Source organism: Astatotilapia calliptera, chromosome 7 (genome assembly GCF_964374335.1).
Source record: "Astatotilapia calliptera chromosome 7, fAstCal68.1, whole genome shotgun sequence".
In the NCBI taxonomy this organism is placed as follows: domain Eukaryota; kingdom Metazoa; phylum Chordata; class Actinopteri; order Cichliformes; family Cichlidae; genus Astatotilapia; species Astatotilapia calliptera.
The window spans coordinates 58,313,331-58,335,585 of NC_137428.1; the positions used below are offsets into that span (position 1 = coordinate 58,313,331).

At 42.2% G+C, this 22,255-nt stretch overlaps 2 protein-coding genes across 3 annotated transcripts; one reads left to right on the top strand and one right to left on the bottom strand.

Annotated features, from left to right (window-relative positions):
- The first annotated feature begins 855 nt into the window (after positions 1–855).
- st8sia2 (ST8 alpha-N-acetyl-neuraminide alpha-2,8-sialyltransferase 2) lies at positions 856–14,567 on the top strand. 2 transcript variants are annotated; one of them, XM_026175995.2, is made up of 6 exons: positions 856–1,314; positions 3,091–3,147; positions 5,413–5,553; positions 5,648–5,905; positions 9,940–10,233; positions 13,991–14,567. In XM_026175995.2, exons 1-6 carry the CDS (start codon positions 1,217–1,219, stop codon positions 14,301–14,303), a joined length of 1,161 nt encoding a protein of 386 aa, XP_026031780.1. In that variant the 5' UTR covers positions 856–1,216; the 3' UTR covers positions 14,304–14,567. The 2 variants fall into 2 exon arrangements, with proteins under 2 accessions (XP_026031780.1, XP_080160823.1); XM_080304697.1 differs by lacking the exon at positions 3,091–3,147 and having other exon boundaries at positions 938–1,314.
- Positions 14,568–18,440: 3,873 nt separating this feature from the next.
- fam174b (family with sequence similarity 174 member B) lies at positions 18,441–21,486 on the bottom strand. The gene is made up of 3 exons (XM_026175996.2): positions 20,849–21,486; positions 19,997–20,128; positions 18,441–19,254 (listed from the first exon to the last, which is right to left on the bottom strand). The coding sequence occupies exons 1-3, from the start codon at positions 21,124–21,126 to the stop codon at positions 19,251–19,253; spliced, it is 414 nt and encodes a 137-aa protein (XP_026031781.1). The 5' UTR covers positions 21,127–21,486; the 3' UTR covers positions 18,441–19,250.
- Positions 21,487–22,255: the final 769 nt, after the last annotated feature.

Sequence of the window (22,255 nt, forward strand, 5' to 3'; positions counted from 1 at the left end):
AAAAGCAAATTATGCTTTGTTTTTACAATGCAGTGTATTTTATTTTTACTTGTGTGTAATCTTTGCTGTTTGTGGGGTAATAGCTTTGATTTCTTACATATTTGGCCCATTTAAAAAGTGCAGTATTTGTTGAAATTTGCCAAACAGGGTGCACTCAGAAGCTACTGTGACGCAGATAGATGTGGGATCCGTTTTGGCTTCTTTTTCTTGTTGGATGTGTGAACATTTTCATTGACATCGCTGTCCACTGACTCACTGCTGCAAGGCTATTTACGGGGTTTTTTTTTTTGATTAGATAGAAGATTTTTTTCAAATGCCACTCCGGTCTGGTGGTAAAGAGAAGATGTGCTGCATCTCCTTTTCGAAGATGTGAATTTCACTCTTGTTACTCACAAAATTTGGGATTCATTTTTAAGTGGAAATGTGAAGAAAAAAGATAGATATAGGGCTCTCTGCTGCTCTAAACAAACTAATGACTAAAGCTGACTATGAAAGGCACACAAGTAGTTTCCAACAGTGGTGAACACGGCTACAGAAAGATGTTTGACCTTTATTTTGACAACGTGGGTTTTCAGACCACACATGCCTGCTTGAATACTGCACTCAGATGATTCATGCATGCCTGATTTTTTCTCTTTTTTTTAATTTTTTAACCACTCGCCTCATACACCTGTGCAGGCTGGCTCCACACTGCTGCAGTCTCTCACCTCTCCTCACTCCGTGCGCCAGCAACACCTGGAGCAGCAACCTGGAGAGTGAGATCAAACCGGCTGAGTGGATGGTGGATGTGGAGTGGGCGGGTGGGGGGGAGTGAAGATGGGAGAGTTTGGCCCCTGCGCCTTTAAGACTGCATGTGGTCCACATCTCGCTGCTCCCATGGCAGGCTCTGTAGGTGCACGCGTTCAAAGTTTGACTGGGGAATAGAGGGAAGAGCGGAGACCGCAGCAGCGGCGGCAGCAGCAGCAGCAGCAGCATCGCCCCGTCGGGAAACAGAAACACACACAACTGAACATCTGAGAAGAGAGAGAGGAGAGAGGAAGGACCGCAGCTCGCCGGGGAGTGTCCGACTCTGGCGAAAAGAACAAAGGCACAGATGACTGAGCGGATTTTCGCTTTCTAAATGGAAAACACAAGGAGGTTCATTTAAGTCAGTGTTCGCTAAACGGAGGGACTCCCCCCGGGCCCCCCGGCGGCTGCAGCCTCCCCCCTCTCAGCCATGCCGCTTGTATTCCGCACACTGTTGTTCGGCTTTGTAACGCTGCTGGTTGTGCTTTTGATAATTGATGATATTGCAGAAGTGGAGGAAGAAACTGCGTAAGTATCCCGCCGTGATTTATCCACGCAGTGTGTGTGAGAGAGGGAGAGGGAGGGAGAGATGATGCCCATTGTTTTCTTACCCAGCAGGTTATTTCCTTCAGGCTTTCTCAGAAGATTTGAGGTGCGATGTGTGATGTGAGGGGAGGGAAAAGGGGGCTGACTGAGTGGAATAAACGAGTTTATTTGAATTGAAATGAAGTTCGGAGTTTGGGGTGCCGGAGTGTGCGCGGTTTGTTTTCTACATTTGTAACACTTGGGTGCAGCAGGAGCAGCTGTTCCTACAGCAGCCCGCCTGCCTGGGTCTCCAAGGATTAGGCTATTTGTCTTGCAGCAGGCTGCATGCGGGATAGGATACATTTACACTATAAGAGAGAGGGGGGAGAGAAAGAGAGAAGGGGGAAGCGTGTGTGTGTGTGTAAGAGAGACAAAAGAGGTGAAGGGGCAAAAGAACGACAAAAAAAGAGGGTCTCCTCTATATATTTTTCTTCTTTTCATTTTCAGAGTTTGAAATGTTGCCGCAGGATTCCTCCAAGTCACACACACTCGCGTTTGACCTGCAAGAAGATCCATTCTTAATTTAGCATGAAAAACATGCAGGTTCCAAAAAAGAAAAGAAAAAAAATCCAACCAGACCTCAGCAGGGCTACATCCTCCTCTGCTTCTCTTCATAATCATCACATAGATGGAAAGACGCCCTGTTACCTGAATGGCAAAAAAAACAACAACCAAAAAACAAAAACTCACTTTTAAAGAAAAAAATTCTACGTCTCTATGCAGCTTTTGTCTTCTTGCATTTCTCCCCTTTGAGCAAGAACATTTTGTTTTGAAAGCAATTACCCGGCTGTGGCTCACATTGTAATGAGGTCACATTGGTTTGTGATTTGCCGTGGGAGAAGCACCAGAACCAATTCCACTCCTGCATAAAATTCAAGCTAATATGATTATAACAATATATTTAAAGGCCACCGGGATTGTAAAACGAATGAAAGGAGCCCCGGTAGCACTCCGGTGTTTCACTTCTTCACTCCTATATTTAAAGTCGTCTATTAGATGTGACCAAGGTCACGATTGCAAAATTGCTCGAAGCTTAACAATCTGAATGCATATACAATATATTTACTGTAAATGCATTTTGCCTGATGCATTCAACACCCTTGTAAAGCGATCGCTCTTTTCCTCCATGAAAAGAAAATCTTCTTTTCAGTATAATGGGGCCCCATTAAGGCCACATTTCCCCTCATTACATCAGCAAATGGGTCCACAGTGAAGTTCTCTAAAAATGCCTTGATGTGTGCTTTTCACCTTTATTCTGTCTTGTAAGAGTGATGTACAGTATGGTAAATGGTAAATGGCCTGCATTTGTATAGCGCTTTTCTAGTCCATAGGACCCCAAAGCGCTTTACACTACATTCAGTCATTCACCCATTCACACACACATTCATACACTGGCGATAGCAAGCTACATGGTAGCCACAGCTGCCCTGGGGCGCACTGACAGAGGCGAGGCTGCCGGACACAGGCGCCACCGGGCCCTCTGACCACCACCAGTAGGCAAACACGGGGTTAGTATCTTGCCCAAGGATATTTGGCATGCAGCCAGGATGCAGCCTGGGATCGAACCACCGACCTTCTGATTAGTGGCTGACCTGCTCTGCCACCTGAGCTACAGCCACCCTACTACAGTACGCCTGCTGCTGGATACAGCTCAGTGTAAGAATCTACACCGCAGTAAGTGATTCATAATTCAATCTAAACCTTTTTTTTCCCACTCAGAAATATTGGACATTCAAAGAAGATGAACTTGCACCAGCTCATCCCCAAACCACACAGGTCTGAAATCTTATCTACTCACACACACACACACACACACACACACACACACAGCTGTAGAACACCAGTGGGTAGCTAAATGGCCTCTCTGGGTAATTTTCGCTTGCTATTGGTCACTGAATCCTTTACAGCTATGATGCCACAGTGAGTCAGTCACAGTGAGCGTCTCATTAGTTTTTTTTAAGGCGAGACACAGCCGCTATAAATACCCATCAAAGTATGTGTGTGTATGTGCGTTTGTGTGGTATCCATGTGACAATGCAAACATCTGCCATGTGAGCAAAGCTGGATTTAGCTTTAAGGAAACTGCAGTATTTCGCCGAACATCACTTTACTGCATTTAAGTTATTGTTCATGTCAAGGAGGTCCTTTTTGGAGCAGTGGCTGAATGAATCAGATACTTAAGTAGAAGTAATATTATCTGTACCTACATATAGCCTGCCGCAAGTCCTTAAGAATCTGAAGCAGTATTTGTGCTCACCAGACACTTCATTAGGTACACCTTTTTACTGTTGGGTTGAACCACTCTCTTGCTTCAAGAGTGACTTAATTCTTTGTAGCACAGATTCAGCAACATGCTGGAAACATTCCTCAGAGATTTTGGTCCATATTGACTTGATAACATCACATATTAGCTGGAGACTTGTCAGGTGCACATCAGTGTTGCGAATCTCCTGTCCCTGCAAAGGTACTGTATTGGATTGGGATAGAGTGACTGTGGGTGCTGTGTGTATACAGTGAACTCACTGACATGTTCACAAAAACAGTTTGAGATGATTTGAGCTTTGTGATGTGTTGCGTTATCTTGCTGGAAGCAGTCATCAACAGATGGGTCCACTGTGGTTGTAAAGGGATTCACATGCTTACCAACAATACTCAGCCATTAGTATTGTTGGTACATATTAGTCCAGAGTATGCCAAGATATAATCCCCCACACCATTTCGCCACCGCTGGCTGCCTGAACCATTGATACAAGGCAGGATCGATCCATGTTCTCGTGTTGTTCGTGCCAAATTCTGACCCTACCGTCCAAATGTCGAAGCAAATCAAGACTCATCACACCAGACAACGTTTTCCCAGTCTTCTGTTGAGTCCATGTGAACTGTAGCTTCAGTTTTCTGTTATTGGCTGAGAGGAGTCCCACAGGTGTGGTCTTCTGCTGCCATAGCACATCAATTTTAAGGTTCACCATGTTTAATATTTAGAGATGCTCTTGTTTGTACTTTGCTTTTAAAGGTGGTGATTTGATTTACTTTTGCCTCCATGTCAGCTGGAAGCAGACAAGAAGGCAACAGACCATTGTCCTTTGACCTTTGACATCAACGATGCTTTTTCTCTTCTTTGGACCATTCTCTATAAACCGTAAAGGTGGTTGCATGGGAAAATCCTAGTATATCAGCAGAATCTGAAATATTCAGGCACCAACAACTACGCTTTTTCAAAATAACTTAAATTACATTTTTTTCTCATTCTGATGTTCAGTTTGAACTTCAGCAGGGTGTCTTGTCTGGATGCCTAAATGGATACCATGTGATTGGCTGTTTAGATATTTGCATTAATGAGAAGTTGAACAGGTGTCCCTATCAAAATGGCCAGTGATAGAGCAGCCCCATCAGATGTCATGTTCCAGTTCAAATTTTCATCTTAAGTTGGACCTATCTTACTTTTCCTCATTTTCTGGGCTTACTGATGGTAGATGCTCCTATTAAAAATGGCGAAATTTTCAAATAATGGAGCCGGCATGGGAATAACTAAAAATGCCATATGTGAAAAATTCAGGCTTCAGTGTATTAAAAAGGTTCACTTTCATATGTTATTTCCTCCTACTGGCTCTCTATTAGGTCACAAAGAGGGGATAGCCCTAATCGGCAATCTGCTGTTTAAACCTTCTGTTTGCAAGTGGCAACCAATCAGAAATAAGTTGGGTTAAAGGAAGAGGAAGTGAAACTAAATTTCACACATAGAAGATGAACCAAGGGACTGGAAAAGAGCAAAGCCGGTAATAAACAAAGCATGGAGTCATTTGTTGAATCTAGTTTTCTTGTACCGTAACTCTACCTTGGTACACTCAGATTCACATATTTTTCTTGGTTACATTCTATACAGCATCTCTGTTTTTAGTCTGTTCGGAGAAGGAAAAGCTTGACATAACAGCCTTTAGATTTAGCAATGAATGGGGCAAATTCTAGCAATACATGGAGGAGATAACAGGCATAATTTTTTTGGACTGTGTGTTGGTAACACAACTTTTTCTTATCATTTAGAAAAGCTGCAGTACATGTAAACCCCACTGCTTTGACAACAGCAAGCGCGGACACATATCGTCACCGTCCAATCTACAATAACACTGCCAAACACTCGTCAAACAGCTGGACTTTCAATAAGACCCTCTCCCACCTCATCAGGTATTTTTATCACCCTCCACAATTATCTCCACAAGGTTTTACACTTCGCTGTAGACGGGCGGTCATAATTGGCGCATATTTTCTCTTTTCACAGGAAAAACATTCTGAGATTCCTCGACCCGGAGAGAGACATCTCGATTCTGAAGGGCACGCTGAAACCGGGAGATATCATCCACTATGTTTTTGATCGCCACAGTACCACAAACATCTCAGAAAATCTCTACCGTCTCTTGCCAACCGTATCCCCCATGAAAAACCAGCATTACAGGCGCTGTGCCATCGTGGGCAACTCCGGGATCCTTCTGAACAGCAGCTGTGGGCCTGAGATCGACTCTCATGACTTTGTTATCAGGTAACATGGGTGATTTAAGTCTTAGAAGCCTTTTGCTTGAAATAAATCATAAAACACAGCAGTTAAAATGGACTATAATTGAAATAGATTGGTGCATTAAGTTTTAGGCTTGTCTTATCTCCTGCACTGAGTGTATAATTCATATTAGTATGATAATCGATAGCTGGTGGCCACACGGCTGGAAATATTTTAATTGCGCATTTGAAAAAGCTGTCAAAGCCTCTCTGATGGCTTAAATTTGGGAGCCAACTGTCAAGTTGAGAGCTGTTAGATGAACGATTATACATGAAATTGACATTTTGAACAGCCTTTGCATTCAGCGGTAAGACGTTGTGCTTTTCAGAGAAACACCAGTGTTCTCCTGGGCCCTGCTCTCATTTAGCAGAGCGCGCTGTTTGCGAAGCCATCGGCCAGGTCTGTTTGTGTTTGGGTGCAAGCTCGCGAGTCCCTGAGTGGGTTATGTATCACCATTCATACCTGCCACCAGAGGTAAAGAAAAAAAAGCCTGTCAAGGCTGTATTATATTTGGCAGATGGAAAAAAAAAAAGAAAAGTGTTCTGGTTTAAATTATCTTTGGAGTTAGGCATGATCGAACAGAACCGCCCAACCTGCACACTCTCAGAAATCAGTGTTGTTAGAATTAGAGCAGCACCTCACTGCGCTGGTTGATCGATAGCTCAAAGTCTTGCACACCTTTCACGAGTGGATTCTGTTGTATGCCTGTCTGTCTTGTATCTTGTGCTGCCGTGTTACCCTGGTGAGAAGAGGTCATGATTTCTAGACTCCCTCAGCATCATGATAATGCCAGGCGATGGCAGTAATGGTCAGCTGAAGTCACAGAACAGGAAATGTGTCATTTTGAGAAGCGGAGGAATTCGCTTCTGTGCTCACATATCCGATCGGCAGATAATGTTGCAGCTAAATATAGTTCCCTGCCCTTCGCTCGGTTCCCACAAAGTAGGTTGACAGCGTTCGGGGTACATAGATTGCTTCAGCTCATCATGCACCATCTGTTCTTTGCAGTGGGTACATTAGCTGCTGTGGACAGCGACAGCAACCATTAAGATGTAAAACACAACACCCCAGAGCGGAGAACACCCACACAGATAAAAGATCCAGGGTTCATTTGCTCAAATTAATTAATTAATTAATTAAAAAAAAAAAAATCAAATCTGTGGCAATTAAAGTTTTAACTCCAAAGCCTGCTGAAGTTTTAGCAAATTTGGCAAATGTGATTCACTTTATAATTATGGTTTAAAACATAGATTATGAAAGAGATAGCATGGCGTTGGTGGCACCTGACCAGTCACAAAAAGGGAGCAATTAAATGAACACGAGGCTTACAGAACAAAATCATTTTTGTTTAATTAAAAATTGCCTTATGAGGCTTTGATGTATTTATTTATTGAGATTCTGAATTTCTACAAGACTGTGATTTCAAGAGGTTCTGTGTTTTTATAATACCTGTACTGATTTTACTAAATCTTGCCTCTGACATATTCCCTCCATGCAACAATAATTAATAAAGACTGAAACTACAGTGGGGCAAAAAAGTATTTAGTCAGCCACCGATTGTGCAAGTTCCCCCACTTAAAATGATGACAGAGGTCAGTAATTTGCACCAGAGGTACACTTCAACTGTGAGAGACAGAATGTGAAAAAAAAATCCATGAATCCACATGGTAGGATTTGTAAAGAATTTATTCGTAAATTAGGGTGGAAAATAAGTATTTGGTCACCTCAAACAAGGAAAATCTCTGGCTCTCACAGACCTGTAACGTCTTCTGTAAGACGCTTTTCTGTCCCCCACTCGTTACCTGTATGAATGGCACCTGTTTGAACTCATCATCTGTATAAAAGACACCTGTCCACAGCCTCAAACAGTCAGACTCCAAACTCCGCCATGGCCAAGACCAAAGAGCTTTCGAAGGACACCAGGAAAAGTATTGTAGACCTGCACCAGACTGGGAAGAGTGAATCTACAATAGGCAAGCAGCTTGGTGTGAAAAAATCAACTGTGGGAGCAATCATCAGAAAATGGAAGACATACAAGACCACTGATAATCTCCCTCGATCTGGGGCTCCACGCAAGATCTCATCCCGTGGGGTCAAAATGATCATGAGAACGGTGAGCAAAGATCCCAGAACCACACGGGGGGACCTGGTGAATGACCTGCAGAGAGCTGGGACCAAAGTAACAAAGGTCACCATCAGTAACACACTACAACGGCAGGGAATCAAATCCCGCAGTGCCAGACGTGTTCCGCTGCTGAAGCCAGTGCATGTCCAGGCCCGTCTGAAGTTTGCCAGAGAGCACATGGATGATACAGCAGAGGATTGGGAGAATGTCATGTGGTCAGATGAAACCAAAGTAGAACTTTTTGGTATAAACTCAACTCGTCGTGTTTGGAGGAAGAAGAATACTGAGTTGCATCCCAAGAACACCATACCTACTGTGAAGCATGGGGGTGGAAACATCATGCTATGGGGCTGTTTTTCTGCCAAGGGGACAGGACGACTGATCCGTGTTAAGGACAGAATGAATGGGGCCATGTATCGTGAGATTTTGAGCCAAAACCTCCTTCCATCAGTGAGAACTTTGAAGATGAAACGAGGCTGGGTCTTCCAACATGACAATGATCCAAAACACACCGCCCGGGCAACAAAGGAGTGGCTCCGTAAGAAGCATTTGAAAGTCCTGGAGTGGCCTAGCCAGTCTCCAGACCTCAACCCCATAGAAAATCTGTGGCGGGAGTTGAAAGTCTGTGTTGCTCGGCGACAGCCCCAAAACATCACTGCTCTCGAGAAGATCTGCATGGAGGAATGGGCCAAAATACCAGCTACTGTGTGTGCAAACCTGGTAAAGACCTATAGTAAACGTTTGACCTCTGTTATTGCCAACAAAGGTTATGTTACAAAGTATTGAGTTGTATTTTTGTTATTGACCAAATACTTATTTTCCACCCTGATTTACGAATAAATTCTTTACAAATCCTACCATGTGGATTCATGGATTTTTTTTTCACATTCTGTCTCTCACAGTTGAAGTGTACCTCTGGTGCAAATTACTGACCTCTGTCATCATTTTAGGTGGGGGAACTTGCACAATCGGTGGCTGACTAAATACTTTTTTGCCCCACTGTAAATGGAAACAAGCAAAGTCACAGTGGATACTAAGTGAAACAACTGAATTAAAATTTAAAAAGATAAGCAAAAGCTGGGACAGGCAGCTCTAGTTAAACTATGGCTTTTATATAAAACTTGTCATTAATCTTTAGTTAAGAATCACTGCACTGAATTTTGATTCTTTTTACACTGATGTTTCAGATGATGAAAGTTTGACTGAAAGTAAAGAAGTCCTGGTAATTTATCATTGAAAATATGAACAAACCCCGCAGATCTGAAGTGCTCAGACTAAACAAACACTGTAATCAGTGTGTAGATAAGAGAATAAAAACGTATTAACAACAAGGCCTCCTGATGTCTCCTCCCTGCCTACAGAATGGAGATGTTTCGCTGTGAGGATAATTACCAGCTTTGTGTTTTTCTGACATTTACTTTCAGGCGGAGACTAACATCAATGAAGAAAATGCCACCCTGCTTTCCTGCTGAATTTCACCTTTACTTCTGCTCTGTTTCACTCTTCAGACTTTGGGTGGTGGTGGGGGAAACAGATGGTTGCTAAATTACGTGGAAAAAATAAACGAATAAACAAAAGCTTCTCGTCAAGGTTTCACGATGAGATGATCGAACAGCTTCCACCATTGGCTTAATGCAACCCGTCAGTTATCCACCTGTGTTTCATTAATCAGAACCACATAGGGAGGTGAAAGTTACTTAAAAGTTGCCTTCATAGAGGATATCAGAGCTTTAACTGTAACATAAAGGTGGAAAGTTTTGACTTTCTTTACTTTTGTATACTTGTAAAAGCCTTACACATCATTAGCGAACCATATATTTGATTCATTTGTGTAAATCCTAGGTGTTTAATAGAGTATTTCCCCATGTTAAAACTGAACGCTCTTTGCTTTAAGGTGTAACCTGGCACCGGTGGAGGAATACTTTCAGGACGTGGGATGGCGGACCAACTTGGTGACCATGAACCCGTCAGTAGTGCAGCGAGCCTTCCAGGACCTGGTCACCAATGAGTGGAAGGAACGCTTCTTACGGCGTCTTCGAAGCCTCAGCGGCAGCGTGTTGTGGATCCCAGCCTTCATGGCCAAGGGCGGAGAGGAGCGCGTGGAGTGGGCACTGCGTCTCATCCTGCTGCACACCGTAGACATACGCACCGCCTTTCCATCGCTGCGCCTTCTCCATGCCGTCAGAGGGTAAGATGCTCAAGCACAGACTTATAAGAACACCTGTGAGCAGCACACTCAAAGGGGCTGACGAAGCCAATCTGCAGCCCAGGTGGCTATTTTTAAGCACAGCTGATCACCGGGGGCAGTCGGTGAGATAAAGCTACTCTGCCTTTCTCCACTCAAGGGCCCACCTATCAAATTTACCTAAAAGGGAAACTGTTATGCTCATTTTTCAGCCCTATAGTTTTATTCTGGGTCTCTGACTGAGTAGCTTTGCATGACTCACAGTTCCAAGAATGACTTATTTTGGTTAAACGTCCCTCCCCACTGTGCAGCCTTTAGTTGATCTTCTATTTGTAACAAGTCATTTTAGCTAACTCCATTTAAGCCAACTTACTGCTTAAACTGTCAGTGCTTTTGTCTTTGGGAAAGCCAAATTGAGTATTATTTTGGACAATAACTTCTTTCTAATAATTTGAGGACTCTCGGTCTGTCCGTCCATCTGTTCTCCAACTGTTCTTTCAATCCACTTCAAATTTTGCAGGGGTATTAGTGGGGCCCCTGGCTGAGTGCAGTGCCCAGTTTGACGTCATTTGAATGAACGGCTCACAAGATTTTGACTAAAAGAGTGACAGCTGTGCTGTGCCGTTATCGTTCTGTGCTTCACTTTTGCCTCTCAGCCCTAAGTTTAGGATCACAGCTAACTGCCAAACACTAACCTGAACCTAATTCTAATTTTAACCCTAAGCTTAGTCTTAACCCTCAAAAAGGGCCTTGAAATTTGAAAGCATGACAGAAAAGTGCCAACTTTTAAAAAATGTAATTAAAAAAAAATCGCACGAAGACAGCTGAACAAATATGAACGACATTTCTTTGTTTACACTTTTATCTCATTGTATGTGTTTGCTTTCCTGAAACGGTCTGTCTGTTCTGCACAGGGCTGTTTTAAACGGGCACCATCGCACTCATTTGTTCGGTTGCTGTCTCCTTTTATAGCTGTCCTCTTTTCAAGTCTGCAGCTTTAGGATCGCCTGCTTGTGACACATTTATGGGACACTTGTAAATTGTGGAAACTCGGGGAAAAAAGGGAGGAAAAGAAATGGGTTTCTTTTTCCCGAAATGAGCACTGTGACAAAAAAATAAGGAAAATATAAAATAGGCCCACTTTATATATAAAATACCAATTTAACCCTGGATACAATGTGATGGGGTCAATTTGGGAAATGTACTTCTTTCACATGGGCAGATGTTGCTTCAGGTCTAGTCTTGTCTGATGTCATGTGAGGTAAGAAGCATTTAGCTTAGTGTGAATATCTTGAGGAAAGGAAAGGAAAAGTACTAGCCTGGTCTCTTTGGCTCAAGTTGAATGTTTGCATATGCTGCTTAGTTCTGTCCAACAGTGCTGCACCCGCACAATGCTCAATGCTTGCTTTGAGGGCAGGGTGCATGAGAGGATTCAGTACAAGTCCACAAGGACACGCACGGTGTTTAAGTCCATCTCCTTGTGCACACTTTCCACTAAAGCTGCTTGAGCACAGAGGGAAGTTAAAAATTCTCTAGAAATTGAGTGCTGTGTCTGCCCACCATGCTTGGGAAAGGCTTTTCCATAGTGCTTAGCACGCATGGTAATCAACATGGACCAGTCTTTAAGCAGCTGCTGTACTTCACAGCAAAGATACCGTGGCTAAAAAGTGTGAGAGTCACCCAGCATTTCGTAATCATCCACAGGAGCTCTGTGTGGTTTGATTAGATGGTCCTGCCCAGTTACAGCTGGGAGAGGTTAACCTGCATCATCACTCCAAAATGAAACCACAATATCATCCTCATGGTGAAATCAAAAGAAAAGTCACGGGGTCAGAGGTGGTGCCGGACCAAAATATAATATGACATTTCCATTGAGTCACAGCGCTCCCACCATTTGACTCTATCTTGGTTAAAAAAAAGCAGGGAGCAGCGAGTCCTGCACCCGACACCGTGACATTGCCAGGCAACCAGCAGAGATGCTGCATTAAAAAGCTGTGTGAACTGACCTCATGGTGTTCATAAAGTCAATCTTTCGACTTGATTCTCTGCAAGAAAGCAAACACACACATTTCACAATTCAGCGTCACGCTGAGGCTTCACTGATGAGGCGAAGTCAAAATCTCGGTGATCACATGTTCCCGTCAGCTCTTTAGCCTGATTTATACGAGCTTGTGAAAAGATCAGTTTGCCTAATTATTTGCAAATGTTGTTGATTTGTTCCTTCTGCTGCTTTTTCCGGAGCTCCTGCATAGCTCAGATAATAGGAAAAGCTGCTGCGCTGTGGTTTAATGTGTTGTGTTTAGTGCATTTGGTTAATCATGTTATAAATTCCATTTATTATCATTACTGTTATCTTTTTTTATTTAACAGCTTGTCAGTGATTTTTTTTAAGAAGTCCTCTTTACACTGATGTCAAATGTCCTAAAGTGCATTTGGACATTTATAAAAATCCCTCTCTGCTATTGTTTGTGTGTCCTCGCCTCTGTTATCATTAGCACACTCTGCCCTGGTTCTTTCCTGCCTCGTTAAAAGCCTAACAACCACCGCTGGTCGGTGACCAAATTATGCGATTTTCTATGCTCCAACTCACTCTCGGTATTGCAAAGAGGTACAACCAGCCATGATTTTTCTTGTTTACAGACCGTAAGAAACAGTCTTTGCCCTAAATCGATAGTCGTGCCTGATAAATGCTCCCCTGACCTTTCCTTGGAAAAGCTGAACTTTAAATCGTGCTAGTTTGCAGTAGAGAATAAATCTTATGTGCTCATATTCACCGCAACCAAATCTCAAATCTCACCTCGGATGATGCCACTGATAATTAAACCCTGTTCTCCTGCCCACTGTTTGTCCTGCACGGCTCATGAGCTGATTAGAGTGGGAGGTTACTGCTGCTGCATCTCAACACGAGCTTCCACATTAACTATAGAGGGTGTTAGAGGAGAGGCTGTTGTGGCCTCAAGGCTGGGCAAATGGGCCAGTGACTGGAAAGGAAAATGAAGCTGATGCAAGCGAACGTGTGACCATCTGTCCCCGAAGCTGCTCCCAAGGGGAGCGTGTGGCACGTCACTGTCACAGGAGCTGCTAGTCACCTCAGGTAGAGAAAATAGTCGTGCAGAGCAGCTGTGGCGTCTGCAGCTTTTGTTAAAAAGGCTCACGCAGTGAAAAGAACGTACAGTCTGTGCTGCTCAGCAACACTCTGCAAAAAAGTAAAACATAAAAAATTCGTCCACCTAAATATTTTTGATTTCATGTCAAATTCAGCAGCCAGGAGTTACTGCAGTTCTGCAACTGCAGTGAAAAAATCCAACTCTCGACAGATAGAAGTCATTTTCTTTCACAAAATTAAAAATCCCATTTCCTACAGCTTCAACCAATCACCAGTGGAAAACTCAAAGGTAAAAGAGAGAGAGGGAAGAAAGCAGCCAGTCATCACGTTTGAAAGACTGAAATTATTAAACCAACTGACCTACAGAAGACTTTAGGAATATGCGAGACAGTTGTGAGGCCAGTGTGTTGTTGTTTACATCAGAAAGGTGTCGGTCAAACTCTCTATTTTTGCTTGTGTCGCGCAGGATTCAAATCCTCCTCTTACTGAAGGAGAAAAGTGGTTCTTCCCAGTGAATGCAGAGCTCACTGTGTACCCAGAAAAGAGTTATGGACACCTTCATTGCTCATCCTTTTGTTCTGGTTCTGTCCGAGTGTCTCCTGTTTTGTCCCTGAATGTCTTATCTTACAGCTCTGTCTCTGTCTGCATCTGCAGGTACTGGCTGACGAACAACGTCCACATCAAACGTCCGACCACCGGCCTCCTCATGTACACAATGGCCACTCGCTTCTGCGAGGAGATCCACCTTTACGGCTTTTGGCCCTTTTCGCTCGACCCGCAAGGCAAACCGGTTAAATACCACTACTACGACACCCTCAAATATGAGTACACCTCCAGCTCGAGTCCTCACACCATGCCTTTGGAGTTCAGGACCCTGAGCACGTTGCACAGACAGGGGGCGCTACGGCTCCACACTGGGGTTTGTGGCATCCAGCAGAGACCACAGAAAGATCTCCAGAGCAAATAGCAGAAGGTTCTGCGGCAAGCAGACTTGAATACGAGCAGTTTTTCTCGTTGCTAGCACTTTTATGAGACTTGAATTAACTTATTTTCAACAGCTGGAATGAACAATTTTTCTATTTCAAGCTCAAAGAGTGACCAACTCCACCCTCAGGCCTGAGGTCTCTCCACAAGCACATCTTTTTTTGCGTGTCTGTATGTGTGTTGATTAAATAAATTAATGAATATAATTTCATTTTTATATTCTAAATTAAAAGTAGCTGACATCCCACAAGTGTTAAAAGTTAATAAGGCTGGCTCTGAAATTCATATTCCAACTTTGCGATGACAAGACTCAATTTAGGGGTGTTTTGTGAGCTGTTAAATTACTGGTTCGCTTGTTGAGCCACAAGATGGAAGCACTTAATAATCAGGAAGAATGATGATAGAGGAAAAAAGGGGACCAACATTTCTTTTTAAAACACTTTGAAATGGAATCTCTTAAACGCTTTCTATGACATAACCTTACTTTAATGTTAGAAGGTTAATAACAAGCAAAAACTCAAACCTCCAATAAACCAGAGCCACCGTCTAATAAAGTTAGGTTACCTTGAGAACCAAATCAAGAAAGGAAGGCGTGAGCATAATGGAGGAGTGCACCAGCTGTTCACATACGAATGTTTACTCAGACTTTGCCAACGGTAAACCCACTTTGTAAACTTTCCTCAAACAGCACCAGCCCTGTTTCCTCACCGGAGGGTGAGACGGTAGCTGGATGTTTGTACTAAGAAGAGGTTTACTTTTTGAGATGAATGTATTCGTTGGCTTCCTTACAAACCTGGGAACAAGCAAGCTCCATAATGTGCTTTTAAATTAACATTAAGTCGCAATCAGCAACTATTTCAGTGAAATATCACTGAGAGGACCCCGAGCTGGACATCTGTATGCCTTTATTCATGTGGAGCAAGGGTTCTCAAGGTTTTTATGACCAATGTAGGGAGAGGAGGTCTGCACACATCACAAACACTGGAAATGTGTGTGACGTGTCTGTTATTTGTGTTTTTAATTGACTTTTCGCGACACTTAATATGTTCAGTGTTGCATTTCTTGACACCAGCTATATATGTCAGTGGTAGAAAGGTTTAGTCTGCTATAATGGCTGTAACACAGATATGTGCTGCTACACTCACTGGCCACTTTGTTAGGCACAGCTGTTCAACTGGTTGTTAATGCAAATATCTCATCAACCAATCATGAGGCAGCAGTGCATTTGGGAATGTTGGCAAATGTGGTCAAGATGACCTGCTTAGGTTTGAACTGAGCATCAAAATAGGGAAGAAAGGGGATTTAAGTGACTCTGAATGTGTCAGACAGGCTGGTCTGAGTATTTCACAATCTGCTGATCTGCTCGGATTTTCCCACACAACCATCTGTAGGGTTCACAGAGAATGGCCTGATAAAGAGAGGAGCTCACTGGATCGTGAGCAGCAGTTCTTTGGGTGGAAATGCCTTGTTGATGTCAGAGGTCAGAGGAGCATGGCTAGACTGCTTTAAGCTGACTCAAATTATTGTTACAACCCAGGTATGCAGAAGAGCTTCTCTGAACACACAACACGTTGCACCGTGAAGCAGACGGGGCACAGCGACAGGAGACCACAACGGGTGGTCGTGGAATGTTTCCAGCACATATCCCATAAAGCATTAAGGCAGCTTACTAGCAAGGTAACCTAATGAAGTGGCCAGTGAGTGTAAAGAATAGTTTGATGTGTGGATTAGTTAAATATAAACTAGTGCATTTCTTTCTTTGTTGCCCTGAAAGACCTCGTAACATGTTACCAAGAGCTGCTACGGGCTCACAGGTCACACTTTAAGAAATATGGAGGTAGAGTGATGTGTTCATTTTTCTTGTAGAGCATGTTTGGAATTAGTATTAAACCAATATAATAGTTTGATACATAGTATTGTGCCTATAATAAATCAATTCCACCAGTCCCTAAGTGGACCATCCCCATGCCCAGACACTATAAAAGGTTTTATTTGGCTGTGAGTTCTTTAACCTAGTTATCAGTTTAAAATAAAAACAGAGTATGCAAAAAACGTCTCGTCGTAGGCCTCTGGTCAGGATAGAAACTCCTTTTTATGTACATTTTAAGGCCAGTAGTAGACTGGCTTTTCAAACGGGAACATCTTAACACAAGATTAAATTGTATTTTTGTACTTCGAGGATCCACCTCATCAAAAGGGGTTTTGTTTTGGGCTTTTTTTTTTTTTTTGGAGTTATCTCGATGTTGAGATTTTGGCCAAGAAGCTCTGGGTATTTTTCTGTAACAATATGCCTCTGTTATAGAAAATTAAAGGAAGCATTTGAAATATTCCAAGAGCTCCATAGCTAAACAAATAGCCTCTCATGCGCTCTCAGCCATGTGATTTGTCCACAAAAAGTGTTGTTTTGACAGGATGCGCCTGTTGACTTGCATGTCGACCTTATTACGCCGCCAATTAAGTTAAGAATAGACATGAAAGTTGTACTAGAGACGTCAGCAGTCTGAAGCAATGAAAGGTTTATTTGTGTGAGCTTGTCTGACTTTGGCAAAAAATAGAAACGGTTTGTGACCAACGCTATTAAGTTAATTAACCCAGAATGTGGAGTTTGCCACAGATGAGAAAAACTTTCTCACACATGTTCCCTGCTCTGAAGATTGTACAGTTTTTATCTTGCTCCCCCCCCCCCCCCACGTACCCTGTTAACATCTGTTTAATGTGCAAATTACAGCAAACTAATACTCGCTTTTGCACGTTTGTCTTGTGTTAATGGATACAGTTTGAGCATATTCCAGTCTTTTTGTTCGTTTTTATGATCCTCAGTGTGACTCACTGATGCTTAACGTGTGCATTTATGACAACGTGAATGTACTTTTCTGTGGCAAAAAAATACACAAAATTTTTCCTTGACACTTCAAAGGAAGCGGGTTTATTTCAGTGGCTTTTCAAATAAATGGAAACTGAGGAAACAGACAGGGCTACACGCACATCTGTGTCAGAAACCAAGCAGGGGCTTGTTTACTATAAACTTTTAAAACAGTTCCACTTGTAATTTTTTTTTCTTTTTTGTTTTTGGGTAAAATGCGGAATCATGGAAATTAGTTTCACCGCTACAGCTTTAATTTCTCTTTACGAGCGACCATGTGCAGCAGATGATTCGGTGAAGTTTTTCCATCATTTCACACAACTCCAGCCAAGAAAAAGAAAAAAAAAAACTTTGACAAAGGTTGGCATCTTTGTCTGAGCAGGCACAAACACATTGATCTGCAGCTTTCTGCACAAACAGTTAAAGACACGGGACAGAAGAGAAAAAGTGGAAAACAGTAAATAACAGCAGCCAGCTTGAGGAATATTACAGAACATCATATTTCAAAAAATTCAGTATGTTTACAAGTTTGATTCACATATGATTCAATGAATGATTCTGTCAAGACAATAAACACATCCAGCTTTACCCAAAATTCCAAAAACACTTTATTTCAGACAGGCGTGGGGAGAGAAAGAAAACGATAAATTGATTGTGCAAGTTTGGTCACGGCAGTCTTTTTATTTTCTTATTAAACCGAGGATGGAGGTCATTTGGAAACAGCTGCACCTGCAGGCCACAGTGCACTATCAGATAACAGTTTGGATTAAAAGAGAAGGTCACAGACGGCAACCGCGCGACCGTGTGCTGCAGAAAAGCTCATCTGTGTCTGTTCTGCCTCGCTCCTCAAACAATGTAATTATCGTTATTGGGCAGACGGAGACGTGAGGGTCTTGTGATCTCCTCTGCTTTTCCTTTCATTCACTGTGAATAAAACTTTAGATAGATAATCGTAATTTAATTTTTTTTAATATGAGTTTTTAATATAGTGGTTTAGTATTTATAAAAAATAACAATCACTTCCCCAAATGTCAAAAGTGGCCTTTAATACAATCATAGCCCAGGAAAATTTCTTCTTTTATGAGAAGAAGTCAGTTAGCCATTAGTGAATATTACAGTGAGGGACTTTAATTTGTTAGCTCGTATAAAGAATATCAAATTTGGGGATATTTTTAAAGCGAGCAACTGGACTTTGACCCTGAAAAGTCAAACTTTAACTTGGCCTTGAAAGTAAGATACTGGGCGCATGTTAATCACTGTGGCGGCATGACCGCAGTCTCCACAGGCAGCGCCGATCCTGCTCAGCGGTTCCTTTTTTAAGGATTAAGCGTGTTTCAGCGCACTCGATAACAGCAGATTCACATTCATAGCAAACTGGTATATACTCCATAAATATGACACAAAGTCTTTGCGCTTCGAGTCAAATCTGATAACCTTAAAGGTCAACGTCAGCTGTGATAGCAGCGAAACAGGAATGTCTGAAAGAATACACGGTAAAATATATATATATATATATGTAGCGTATGCTCACTCCTGACCGGAAAGCCTTTAACAGTATATACGCACAACAAAGTGGTTAGTACATATAGGTAATATTTGGTTTTGGTTAAAAAAATATCAATTAAATTTTACAGTTGAAGAAAGTACTCTTGGTAAATGACTACTTTACGCATTAGGCGATGATCTGTAGTGACCACCATGTATTTATTTAGTTATTTAAGGTGTGATTAACCCTGGATTACGGACATGGCTTCAAAGCAGACATTCGCTGAAAGACTTTTGGAGCCTCCTTATCTCTAACATTAGAAATAACCTGGGAGATTATTTGGCTCACGTGATAGAAGCTTTAGGAAAGCAGCGAACAGTAATGTCAAAACACCATTTAACCACAGATACAAGCCATGCACTGACAGCATTAAGTTGCTGATATGGTAAGACTTGGAAATGCGCGCGCGCACACACACACACACACACACACACACACCCAAAAATACAGGAAATCACTTGTACTTGTCCCGGGCCAAGTGGGAGTCATCAGCTCAAACACGCTGACGTCCACGCCGGTATTCACCTGCAAAGCAGAAACTTAGAGTTACTTAACGAGCACACAGTGAGGAGGAAGTGTGTTTGCCCGTCAAGAGTCCTGTCTGACTTGGAAGTCAGGAATGTCAATTAAACAAGGCGTCCCTTTGAGGAAGTGACTGTGTGAACAATGGAAAGCACGGAAGGGTGAGACCTAAAGTCAACAGTGCATTAGAATTAAAGTAGTGTGTTTCTTTAGGATGACCAAAGCTGGTCAGACACACAGTTTTTAATCAAGCTTTGTACTTAAAAAAAAAAAAACTTCCGGGACGGCTGGTAAATTTGCCGTTGTGCAAAATTTCACAGTCAAAACCAAAGTGCAATCTTGCATAAGCAAATCAGGGTTTCAGCATTTTATGACTGTAATAGTAAAGATTAAGGCGCCTGAGGAAAACGTATCAGTGTTTTAAAATCTACATTAACCTTACATTTGCTGTGTAAGAACCTGTACAAAGAAACTTATGATCTGTCTTCAAGGCCATCATTTTTAGTACTCATGGCTTCTCATGGTCAGCATCTCATCCACATCTACATTTTCTCTTCTCTGATACACGTAGAACATTCTCAGTACATGAGGCTCTCGTGTTTTCTTTCTTCTCTGCTTATGTGACCAGTAGAAATTGAAGAAAAGGAGTTTTTCCTCTGGTTCTGCTTGGAATATGATGAATGTAACATGATGAACTTGTCATTGCTTAAGTGATCCAAAAGAAATAAAAACAAAACAAACCAACCTGTATTTGACATCGAAAAGGGTTGAGTCATCCTCTTCATCGTTTTCTTCATTGAGAGGCGCCATCTCGACGCGCTCTGCAGGTGTAGTGATAATATCATACTTCCGAGTCTTCCTGATTCTTCTGCCAGATCTGCGAGAAAAGACAACCGTCACACATGAGGTGAGCAAGAGAATTAAAACTTTGCCTTTTGGACCACAAAGCCTACAACCTGAAGTTGTAATCTTCCTTTAGTTCTGCCATATGAAGTGTGTTAAAGTGCTCAGACTGGCCCAAAAAGTGGGGCAAATATTATTTCAATATGGTGATAATCTGTTGCTTAAGTAAGCGCCAACCTCCCAAAGAAGAAGTTCCAGTTTGACTGCAAAGGAAAATAGCAACTAGCAGAATTAGATCTGACCTGGATCTTACACTGTTTTTATTTACATCAACTTCTTAAATGCTAGGGACTAAAAAAAACCTCACTGATTAATTAGAAATATGATCAACAGTTTGACTGCAAAGGAAAATAGCAACTAGCAGAATTAGATCTGACCTGGATGAGCCCGAAAATAAACTGTGCAATCAGAGAAATGTAAACAGAGTAACAATGTAGCCCACTTCACTAGATTCAAGGCTTACGGGCACATAAAACGACTACATAAGGCAGTATGACGCTAAACTTATCAGTGCCTAGAAATCCCCGTAAGATGAGAATCAACAGGCCCAGACCCTTCTCCATCACATCACACGGGGACAAATCAACCACACGCAAATGTATAAACAATCCTGCTCTCATAATGTCTGCATGACTTTTACAGCTTCACAACCGTTGCAACGATTGCTTTGTTTTTTCTGCGCCAACCTGCCTACCTGACCACTTTGATGACCAGGCACGTGATGAGAGCAGCTGTTAACACGCAGATGAAAATAACAATGTTTTTCAGGGTCGGAAGATACGTCATTAGAGATGAAATCCGGGATCCCACGGCAGCATCCGTGGCATTGTTAGTCAGTGAATCTTGACTGATGACGGATGATGATGATGTTGAATTTAAGTGCGTCGCAGATGAAGGAGTGAGCAATAGTTCGCCGCTGACCCCCCAAAGAGCCGCGGCAATAAAGGTTAAGGCCAGGTTATGAGCCACCATTGTCCTGAAATAATAAAAACGCAAGCGGGATACTGCCCGTAGTTTCTCCCGAAATAGATGAGCGGCGACAGCAGCTGTCACATTATAGAGAATCCGCTTATCGGTGTCAGATTTGGTTGTTTACACAATAAAGCCAGAGGGAGAGATGCGCAGACATTTCTCTACACGTCCAAGCTGTCCTCAAAGCTGCGCTTCCCCCGTCGTAACTTGCATTTGATCCCAAAACGTGTTCCTCTCGAGGGGAGCTACAGCGATCCCTTCCTGACTGTACGAGGACTTCGCGCAGAGAAGGGGATTATCCGCCTCCGGAAGAGCTCTGCAGGCTGACCCGCTGTTCCCGGTGCTGAAGAAGAGCATTATGTGGGCTTGTGCTGCGTTCAAGCTAATCGTGTAATTTCAACAACTTCGTGCGATTGGGGGAAAATTATGCTGGCAACTTTAGTTTGACCTGTTAGTAGCTTACCTTAATAAAAAACAAATAAAAAAAAAAGCTCATAAAATACAAGAGACATATCAAAGAAATGTGCAGGTCCAATTTCATGGATTTCCTTTCAACACGGCTCATATTTTGAATCATTAGAAGTTATTAGAAGTGTGGACGAGACTTTCCTTAGCTGACAGAAACAACGCCTGGTGTAGTTTTATGTTGCTGTGGCCCATCTACTTCACAGTTCAAGATACTGGCTACTGATATGGTTTCAGTGTTAATAGATAACAGCTTTTAAATGTATTTGATTTTTAGAAAATGGTCATTTTAGTCATCAGCGTTTAAAGAGCTATTGAAGGAAATTAAAAAACAGTTTATTCTGTCCCATCCAAAGCTACTTTTCTTGGTATTTTACAGTGTTTTCATTTATTTATATGTGATTTTAGAACAACATATGAATTTCTGTTCATGTGCACACGTTTATGGCTCCATGAAATGTGGTTTTCATTGTTACCAGACCACCTGCACACAAACAGTTAAATAGGGTGGGGTAAACATTTATGTCCAAGTTTAAGCAAAAACACATACCATAATTTCTTCACAGTGAAATTTTCCTGATAGCTGTAATCAAAATTCAACATTATGTAAGTAGTATAAAAATTAATCTAAGAATAAATGCAATCTCAACTTGTCTGCAGGTAT

Excerpts from the sequence above, each read along its gene's own strand:
- st8sia2 (XM_026175995.2), top strand. The coding sequence starts at position 1,217 with ATGCCGCTTGTATTCCGCACACTGTTGTTCGGCTTTGTAACGCTGCTG. Across the intron at positions 3,148-5,412 it reads CTCATCCCCAAACCACACAG|AAAAGCTGCAGTACATGTAA; the intron begins GTCTGAAATCTT and ends CTTATCATTTAG. Across the intron at positions 5,906-9,939 it reads TCTCATGACTTTGTTATCAG|GTGTAACCTGGCACCGGTGG; the intron begins GTAACATGGGTG and ends CTTTGCTTTAAG.
- fam174b (XM_026175996.2), bottom strand. The coding sequence starts at position 21,126 with ATGGTGGCTCATAACCTGGCCTTAACCTTTATTGCCGCGGCTCTTTGG. Across the intron at positions 20,129-20,848 it reads CTGGTCATCAAAGTGGTCAG|ATCTGGCAGAAGAATCAGGA; the intron begins GTAGGCAGGTTG and ends CTTTTCTCGCAG.